The sequence below is a fragment of the Sinocyclocheilus grahami genome, unplaced genomic scaffold, assembly GCF_001515645.1.
Source record: "Sinocyclocheilus grahami isolate Dianchi unplaced genomic scaffold, SAMN03320097.WGS_v1.1 scaffold1105.1, whole genome shotgun sequence".
Lineage (NCBI taxonomy): Eukaryota > Metazoa > Chordata > Actinopteri > Cypriniformes > Cyprinidae > Sinocyclocheilus > Sinocyclocheilus grahami.
The window spans coordinates 277,883-287,976 of NW_015506284.1; the positions used below are offsets into that span (position 1 = coordinate 277,883).

Here is a 10,094-nt window from a genome sequence, read left to right on the forward strand (position 1 = left end):
TATATATATATATATATATATATATATATATATATATATATATATATATATACAAATATACATACAAATACAAATACGTGCAAAACAGAAGTCATAGAAGTGACTCAAATACTTTAGTGCAAAATACTTTATAATTACTGCTATTCATCTCTGTCTCTGTGCTTCTGTTCTTGGGAGAGGTGCAACACATGATGAGTTTCAGCATAGTTCATACTTCATCACATCTGTCAGGTTCAGAGTTCACTGACGGGAGGATTCCTGTGCTCGGACTTTATGTAGCAATATGGGGAGTAATCCTCATCCTCCGGGCTCTTGAACCACTTGGTGGGCACCTGGTACCCCTGCTCACTGGACTCGTCATCACTGGACGTCTCATACTCACATAGCGTTGGTGTGTCCTCTACGGTGTTCTTCTTCCAGTGCTTACCCTTAGCTCTCTGCTTTCCTTGCTCTTTTCCCTCATGAACTCTGCTCACACAGGCCCGGCAAATTCTCACCGGTCTGGAGGAGATGTTCGGTATCAAGGCCCGGCTCTTTGAGCAAGCTCTACATACTATATAACCGCATCTCCGGCAGTGGTGCCTCCGATTGGCAACGTTAAATCGCTTCGAGCAGCGCATACAGATGGCTGATGCCATGTCAGGGATCCAGGTGGCAGCAAAAAAGTTCTCTGCAGCATTGTCAGTGGGGAGGCCCTTAGCTTGCACTAGGAGGGACTTGTACTGCTCAATGTGTCCCATCCACGCGTTCTTTTCCTCAGGCGAGGCCGCCGACACGTAGAAAGACTTGCGTGGCGTGCGGATGAGCCATTGGTTGGGCATGGCCATTCCGTCTTCCAGATCTTCCTGCTGCACATCCTCCAAAGGAATGAGCTTCTGCTTATTGTTCCAGCGACCGGGCACCATGATGCTACCGTAGACCAAAATGTCATTGAAGAGGAAGAACACCTTGGGTTTGGGTCCACGTCTGCACAGCTTTGACAAGCAGCCCTCTCCAACCAGAATACGCCCCGGTTTGAGAAGCATCTTTCCTGTTCGGCCGAAGGTGCTCTCCACTGCCTGGATTCGCTCACGGTTCTGAATAGTAAAGGTCAGTTGTTCTGCCATTTTGTTACTGCCTGTAAAATGTAAAAACAATGAAATGGTCAATTTGATTTCGATGGACATGTAACCATTGGATGAATTTAACCTAAACATGTAGGTTTAGTTATTAATTCTTAACAGTACTTTCAAAGGACTTTAACCCGATTACTCTAATTAACGAAATTACACAATACACACACAAAATAAATGTTTAAACATCTTAAATATTAATTCAACAATACCCGATTGCTGTGGAAAGCAGTGAATTATCGCTGGGTAAACAGACTCAGTATCTGTTCGCAGTTCTTTTGTCCTTCGAGCTCCAATAAAAATCGTATAAAAATATTCCTCTGTGTTCGGCACTACAGATCTCTTCTTTCTCTGGGCAGGTTGTTCGAGACAGCCCTTTTATAGTGTTGTGAGCTTGTCTTTCCTGTTTGAAAAGGGGAAATTCCAGATCTGCTCTGCAGCCTCTACTATTTTAGAGGTGTAACCTTCCTTGTGCTTGACTGGCACAAACTAAGACACATGCTCAAGACATATAGATACAAAATAAAATGTTTTGACCTAACGTCATGTCACTAGAGTCCTGTGTGAAGAGGTAATATATGCGGCCAAGACATTATTTAGACCTCTTGTTCATCAAATTGAATGTGACACTTATAATAAGTGCTGTATTTTTTGCACACCTGTCTAATTTATTTCACAGATTAAGTTAATTAATTGATTTAAAGCTGAAATAAAAACATATATAAATATTAGATGAAAAACTTAACAAAAATTAAAAATATGTTGCCTTGGCAATGAACTAAAAGTTGAAGTACAAAAATGATTAAAATTAAAATAAAACCACATTAAATATTAAAATAAAATGCACAACCAAGACATTCATACAAGTAAAGCATAAATGTAATGTAGTGGCATTCTTTTCATCTAAAATTCCTGTTCTCAATACTGTTCAGATTTTTCCAATTACATTCTTTTATCGTAAAAATTATTTTTATGGGTCTTATTCAAATAATTATATGATGAAGAAAGATGTATTTCTTCATACGCAATTCCCATTACAGTGAAAAATGTGTGGGCTGAAGTGAACAATTAAGTCTATATTTGTTGTTTATCTGATAAACAGTATTGGCTTAGATAGCAGAGACCTCCATTATCAGATTTACAAAGCAATAGTCAAAACAACAACAGAACTTTGACCCTTAAACCAGTCAGAAGCCATAACCAGCCTAACAAGTTTTTGGAAAGAAATGTCTGCAAAGTGACTGTAAACAACAGGCTTGTTATATGTTCAAGGCCTATATGTTTAATGCACAGCACAACCTGAAACTTTACGTGCGACTTTTGTGTTTATGTTTTGTGTATAAAAAAAGAAAAGAAGTGATTTAGAGGAAGTGCACATCCTTATGATGCAACACTATTGACACAGTAATTTCAGAGGAGGAGACATTTAATGTAAGGACCTCTTTTCTCATAAAAGACATTGCACACCAGAATGATGAATGGACTTCATGTGAATTTGCAAGAATGACATCCATAGTTGTCTTATTTCAGTACATGACAAGCAGTCACAGTCACAGTCTCCTTTAACTCAAACACAGTCTTTACTCAAAATCTGCACTATGTGCTCTCAGAAAAAAAAGCACTAAGCAATAAATATAATCATTAAACAAACGCTTATGTATTTAATTAGAAAACCGGTGCTGTGTCTTGTACAGGAAGGAGGGATTTTTTTTACAAGAAGAGGCATTTACAAGTCAACTAACAAGGAAAAACCTTGACTAAGTATCAGGCCCAGTTTCAGTGTGGAAAAAAACGTTCCTTGTTTTGCAAGTGGGCAAATATTACAACATATACTTCAGTGAAACAAAACCACATAACTTATTCCATTTTTACTTGAAATGCTTTTAACTGAAATCTGACGTGGTGCTAGTTCAAGCTGGATTCTGAAAAACAACTGCTACTAACAGTACTTCACTTAAAGTTGTATGAAAATAAACATTATATAACCTAGTTAAATACCTCGCACTATGAAGAAATAATTGTACAATATAAACATTCTTAGAGTGGCTCTACTATCACATCCAACATTTACAAAAGAGTTTTGAAGATGTTTTTAAGGAAGAAGCACTTTTGTAGCATTTGGAGTGCTGCCTACCCCTGACGATATAATAAGGTCATTAATAAACAGTTTGTGGGAACCTTGTTTAAAAATTAAATGGCAGGTATGATTTAAAAAAAAAGGGAAAAAAAAGAAAGAAGAGGTCAAAATTCATTCTTACTCCCTTCTCCTCCAAAAGGGCTCCTCTGGTGGACAAGCAAAAGCAACTACTTTCCTAAATGGCCCATATAGTTTCATACCTGCTCAAAGCATAACAAAACAAGGAGTCATAACAATAAGAGGAAGCTAAAAAAAATCCATAATGATTAAATGTCTTCTCTTAATTCTCCAGTATGAGTCCACAGTTAAAGTTGACATGATGTTTGAAACGTCCCATTACAAGTCAATAGTTCCTTTTACTTTGAATTTCTTTGCTGACCGCTCACTGGAGCGCAGTTCAAACTTGCTGCCATAGATGTGTGTTACGAAATCACCAATCTCCACACTATTCCTCTTCGGGATAACTGCAAAAAGAGAGAGAGCAAGAGAGTAGGGGAAAAGTCAATATTCAAAGGAAATTAATGAAAAACATATGCTTGACAATGAATGAGCGACACTGTCTGAGAGGTTAAAGTTAATCAACAGTCAAACAAAAAAAAAGAGGAACAGATCTTTCTACACAATATATTTTGACAAGACTTTGTTCTCAGGTTCATTTGGCACAAGGGTTCTGAAAGGTGGCTAATGACTGCGAGGAAGAAGTTCGAATTATTTTCGTGACACAGAGAGAGGACTCACTTTCGGTCTGGAATAGGGCTGTCACGATCAAATTTTTACTAAACTATTACCATGGTCAACAACACATTCATGATATTCATATTATTGTGATATCTCTACAATAAATAATGTTCAAATTCATCTTTAACATGTCAACCAGAGGGTTACTGTAATTAATGTGTAAATTGTTATTTTTGGGTGAACTGTCCTTTTAACAGGGTATCAGTCTTAATTTGTTTAAGTATCAGGGTTATCATCTATACCAGTATTTAGTGAAACCCCTAGTCTGGACAATGATAAAAGAATAAAGTTTTACATACTGTTTTTTGACTTGATTACCATAGTGCATATAGCCACAGTAAAACCTTTATAGTTAACTGCAAATTTCTCATATTTCATTTGTTTTGGACTCACTGGCTGCACCTTCCTTTAGACTAATGGACAAAAGCTTGGTATGGCATCTTTGAGTACTGACATACAGTAGTGAAATGACGTGAACCTGTAAAAATAATGTATATTTACACATATACCTTTCAGTTTGTCCTCTTTTGTAATGATTTTGAAGACATGCTTCAGTTCCTGTACCAGGATGCCAGTTAGACCAACATACGAGGGGTATTTTGATCTGACAACTACAAGGAAAAGAGATGTGAGAGAGAACACGAGGTTCCACTACATGCTAAAAATATCACCATTAAATTGAATCAGGATATACCGCTGCTAAAGCAAAAATGTGTTCCTTTGTTCACAGACATTTTCTAATGGGCATGACGTTGTACCTGTTAAGACAGCACCATGGAAATCAGCTTTCAAGAGCTTCTGCTGGATCATCTGTGGGTTGCTGCATTCAAAAGAAACAGGGAGCACATTCATGGAGCGTTAGCAAGACTGGAAATGAAATTACACCCAAAAAGTCAGAAATTCTAAAGAACATCTTCTGGAAATTATGACACACATCTTACCTTCCTGGTTTCAATTCATTACACAGATCCACAATGTACTGTTTCCATAGCTCATGCAGAGGCAAGACAAGTATATATATCTACAATCATTACCAAAGATGCATGAGTGATTTTAGTGATAAGCAGTACTTTTACTCACATGATACAATACTACTAGTGAAAGAGAGTATACTTTTGATGTGCAGGTTTGAGCTGGAATATTTTCAGCTGTCTATTTTCTTTGGTATTCAGTCCCTTGGCCTTTCTTGTCTTTCCCTTCTTCTTCTTTGGTCTTTTAAATTCCAGTACCACTGCCTTGTGCACCATCATTTCCTCAATGTCTTCATCCTTCATTTGGGGAAGGCAATTCCTTAGGAATGTTTTGGTGAATGCATCCGCTGCCGCTCCTTGTTGAGACTGTGAAAAGTGACATTGAGCAACATATTGAAAAGTTTGTAAAGTTTTTGTACATCGGAACAGTGTGAGTGCATCTGCATCATTAAACTGTTCCATGATTTCAAATCTTTACAGATCCAAGGAGCCCCCATGCAGAGCCCCAATATAAACACTCAGTAACACTTTACATATGAACAGATTTAACAGAATTAATAGCATTTTTACACGATGGAACAGCATGCATGAGGAAAATAATGCTAATGATAATCAACGGGAGTCACCTCAACTCCCAACATTTCGCTTTGCTCTGATGGGATTCGGGATCGCACCACACCTGGGAAAGTGAAAGTAGTTAAAATAGTATATCTCAATAAATTAGAATGTCGTGGAAAAGTTCTTTTATTTCAGTAATTCAACTCAAATTGTGAAACTCGTGTATTAAATAAATTCAATGCACACAGACTGAAGTAGTTTAAGTCTTTGGTTCTTTTAATTGTGATGATTTTGGCTCACATTTAACAAAAACCCTCAATCAATTCAATCAAATTAGAATACTTCATAAGACCAATAAAAACATTTTTAGTGAATTGTTGGCCTTCTGGAAAGTATGTTCATTTACTGTACATGTACTCAATACTTGGTAGGGGCTCCTTTTGCTTTAATTACTGCCTCAATTCGGCGTGGCATGGAGGTGATCAGTTTGTGGTACTGCTGAGGTGGTATGGAAGCCCAGGTTTCTTTGACAGTGGCCTTCAGCTCATCTGCATTTGTTGGTCTCTTGTTTCTCATTTTCCTCTTGACAATACCCCATAGATTCTCTATGGGGTTCAGGTCTGGTGAGTTTGCTGGCCAGTCAAGCACACCAACAATACTGGGCTTGAAAATACCGGTATCGGGTCGAAAATAAAATACGAGCAGTGTTGCCAACTAATTTTCAGGGGAAGTTGCTAAAGGCAGATCCGTTTGTTGCTAAAAGTTGCTAAATGTCATTGTGATGTCATTGCGTGATGACGTCATTGCATAACCATGACACAAAACAGCATATTTACTTAGAATACACAACGAGATTACTCAAATCTCAGTGAAAAATATATTTTTTAAATGTTATTTGTTCATAAAAATATTATAAACATAAAATATTTTAATTTGTAAAAGTAACATAAGTAGCACACCTTTATGATCGGATTTTTTTTTACAACATTGAATTATTGAACAGTTACACATTTTATGTATTTTAATATTAACTAGTAAAACTGCACATTCTGAACAATTATAGTTTTAAGCAGTGTACTGGTAGTTAGTTAGTGTGCTACACAAAAGTGTGTAAAAATAGGACACATGTACTGTTTATATGAAGGAACATTATGTATTTATTTTTCCACATATTTTTTTCTTACAGTGTACCTATATGAACAACAATTATATATACAAGCTAATAACATGCTGTATCATAAATGTGCATTTATTATTGACCAATTGGAACTAGCAACTTAATGCACATTTGATGTTTGTACTGTTAGGCATCTTTCTCCAGCTCTCTCCAGGTTGATGTGCTGCTTGGCTGGCTAGCTGTTCAATGGTTTCCTCTTTTTGTGTAATTTAGATGGAAATATGTGCCTTTTTTATCATTTGAGTCACTTTGCAAAAGTAAAATAGCTAAATTTGTTGCTAAGTGCTTTTTGAAAAAAAAGTTGCTAGGGTAGTTTGAAAAGTTGCTAAATCTAGCAACAAAATTGCTAAATTGGCAACACTGAATAAGAGGTATGGCCCATCCCTAAAAATCACACGTGCTGACAGGACAGAGGAGCTGATACCCGATTCAGACCCGTACGATATATTTACACTCTACAATAAGCATAAATAATACTGTGAAGATGATTTATGTCTTGTTATATGGTGAGTATGTTGTACTACTCCGTCTCTATTCACGATGAAGTCACGATGAAACAGACGTGCAGACAGATCTTTACTGTCACAAGATATAACATCCAGTTATGACAATTTTGATAAGAAATTATGAGGTACAAATATTCATAACGAGATCTATAACATACTTTTAGAGTTTTCAATTCATGCGACTTTAAAAGGGTTTAAAGTGTGTGCAGTGTCCCTTTAAGAGTGTGTCGGTTTGTTCCACCCCTTGAGTTTATTGGGCTCTTAATCTGCTCCGCCCAGGCAGCGTTTGAAAATAGTTACAAGTCAAGGGAGGAGACCGACAGTTAGTTGATAACTTAGTTAAATAAACCCTTATATTGATATCTATCCCTCGTTTACTTTAGCTAGATTGACGGTTTAAGCTTCAGTGATGTCTGAGGAGCTTGTGTGTTCAAAGCCGGAGGAGGTGAGGAACGCCGAGACAGAAAACAGCGTAGAAATCGTTATCACACTGACCAGTGAAGATCCACCAAATAACGTTAATCAAGATCATAACGTCAACCAACTGTCAGAAAGAGAGGCAGAGACGGTCTGCAATGAGATCAGACCAAGCCACAGTCTGGTTTCAAAAGGTTTGTGATGTTTACACGGTATATGAATGTAACTGTGATTTCTGTGTGACCTCTTACATATATAAAGTTACTTTATGTCATTTGCTCCCATTAAATAAAAATATGAATCCAGTGTCTAGATTTGAGTCTGCTGTTTGTTTGTTTATTCGTTTAATTAATATAAAATTATCCAAAATACTTTTGGATATTGGATGCAAGTCTGTAGGCCGCTTTATTAAACTTCCATTGCTGATGTATATTGTTTTTAGAGTTATTTCCGACAGAAGATGATGATGATGACAGCGGCACCCATTATCTGAATAGTGATGAGAGACCATGTACTCATCTACAGCGAGCAGAGAGGCCAGGAAATGGAAAACTGCAGGACACCTTCCAGACAGACCATCTTCTGTACTATGAGAGATTCAAAGCATATCAAGATTACATGCTTGGTAACCATCCAAACACTTCTGACAGACACCCACAACAGTAAATGAGTTAATACGTGTGTTTATAAACCTGAGTTGTTTGACAGGTGACTGTAAAACATCTGAAGTAGAAGCCTTCACGGCTGAGTACCTGGAGAAGATAGCGGAGCCATGTGATTGGCAAGCCATATGGCACACTGATGTGTTTGATGTGCTGGTTGAAGTAAGTTCATTATAGCATGCATTTTGGGTATTTACTGTTAAAACATGAAAATATAATGCTTATGATTGAAGCATCTGCACAAGGGAGTGTTTAGAAAGCTGAGGGTTGTTGTTGTAGGTTGCTGATGTCGATTGTAAGGAGCTGAAGGCAAAGGTGGAGCTGGTGCTGCCGATGGAGTGTGAGACCAGAGGCTGTGATCTTACTGAAGAGTCCATGAAGGCCCTGCTGGAGGCTACACTTCATAAAGTGCCTATTCTTGAGCTCTCGGTTGTCTATGATGAATCTGGGGACTTTGATCAGACTGCTTTGGCCCTAGAACATCTCAGGTTGGTTTACTCTTTAAAGGTATATTTGTTTCCCTATTTTTGAGCAGCCATGCTATTCAGTTTATGTTGGTAGTCCAACAAACATGAAATAACAATGAACAATAGTAGAATTTATAGGAATGATTTATAGTAGGAAGTAGGGATGTCAATTTTCTATCATTTCCATGATCGATCGTCATTTAAATTAACGATTAATTAATCGTTAACCTTAATGCTGCAAAATGCGTCTATGCAGCCCGGCATGACAGGATGTACAAAAGTTACTCAAACCCCCCCCCCCCTTTCTCACCCGAATTAAAGGGGTTTTAGTCTGAATAAAATGCTAGTAGCAGGATTGTAAATGAATAGATGTGATAATGATCATTTGATAAAATGAAGAGAGCGCGCCGTACGTTTGAGATCATTTTACTTTGTTGACTGTAGGGATGGAACGATTACCGGTTTCACGATAAAATGCCCTGACGGTTAGTATTATCGTTTAAAATTTAATTATCATCAAAACCGTGTTTGATTATCGCGAGCCAGCATCAGTCTGACGCAGAAGCAGCATGCAATGTTGTTGTTGTTGTTTTTTGCACGAGAGGAAATGGCGGAAGGCAGTGACAGCGCTCGGGAGATTTTTCAGCCATTTAAGAGGACCAAATCGGTGGTCTGGTCGTATTTTGGCTTTTACAAGAGTCCTGAAGGCAATTTAATCGAGGACGGTCACCCTGTCTGCTGATCTTGCAAGAAGAAAGTCGCTGCAAAAGGGGGAAACGCATCAAATTTTCTCCGTCATCTTCGTGACCGCCACCCACTGTTAAATAGCGAATGCAAGGTAACTTTTACCTCAATACCAAAACTAACTGGGCAAATAATTGGACAAAAAATATTGATTAGAGATTAAATATTTCGTTATCTCACTTATTGAACGCAAAGCTTTCGCGAAGAAAAGTTCGCAGCAAGTGGCTTTGAGCCAAGACGAACGAACGGTCAAACTATAAGGTTGACATTTAAGGGATAATGTATTGTATATTCATAGTTAACTTATTACACAGATTTGTTTTTGTTTACCTAAAATAATATATAAACACGGGCATATTAAATATTGAATTGAGATTAATGTTTTGAAATCTTTCCGGGTTATAAATCCATTATGAACAGTGTACAAAACAATCGTCAGGACAATCTGATCACTAAAGCAAAATTATAGTAGTATTAATACTAAATTCCTCTGATTTCATTTTCAATACAATCAAAAACTGAGACCCAAGCTGCATTTGAATGAAACGAGAGAGCCGCATCTGCGCCTCTGCGGTGATACAAGAGACATGCGGCGAATTCCAAAC

General features: G+C 37.5%; 3 protein-coding genes across 3 annotated transcripts in view; 1 reads left to right on the forward strand and 2 right to left on the reverse strand.

The window, feature by feature from the left end:
- Positions 1–83: 83 nt before the first annotated feature.
- plekhf1 (pleckstrin homology domain containing, family F (with FYVE domain) member 1) lies at positions 84–1,442 on the reverse strand. The gene is made up of 2 exons (XM_016252405.1): positions 1,325–1,442; positions 84–1,117 (listed from the first exon to the last, which is right to left on the reverse strand). Exon 2 carries the CDS (start codon positions 1,104–1,106, stop codon positions 234–236), a length of 873 nt encoding a protein of 290 aa, XP_016107891.1. The 5' UTR covers positions 1,107–1,117; positions 1,325–1,442; the 3' UTR covers positions 84–233.
- Positions 1,443–2,768: 1,326 nt separating this feature from the next.
- On the reverse strand, positions 2,769–5,002 carry LOC107566848 (ribonuclease P protein subunit p29-like; the record flags this gene model as incomplete). The annotated part of the gene is made up of 4 exons (XM_016252404.1): positions 2,769–3,713; positions 4,497–4,598; positions 4,746–4,807; positions 4,929–5,002. Coding segments are annotated over 4 exons (366 nt in total), but the record flags the coding sequence as incomplete, so codon positions are not given.
- Positions 5,003–7,127: 2,125 nt separating this feature from the next.
- The window catches only part of shcbp1 (SHC SH2-domain binding protein 1), a 43,941-nt gene continuing 40,974 nt past the window's right edge, over positions 7,128–10,094 (forward strand). Inside the window, exons 1-5 of the mRNA XM_016252408.1 lie at positions 7,128–7,199; positions 7,583–7,810; positions 8,059–8,241; positions 8,325–8,440; positions 8,558–8,766. Coding sequence (XP_016107894.1) covers positions 7,609–7,810; positions 8,059–8,241; positions 8,325–8,440; positions 8,558–8,766 — 710 coding nt within the window. The 5' untranslated portion in view covers positions 7,128–7,199; positions 7,583–7,608. The remainder of the gene's footprint in view (positions 7,200–7,582; positions 7,811–8,058; positions 8,242–8,324; positions 8,441–8,557; positions 8,767–10,094) is intronic.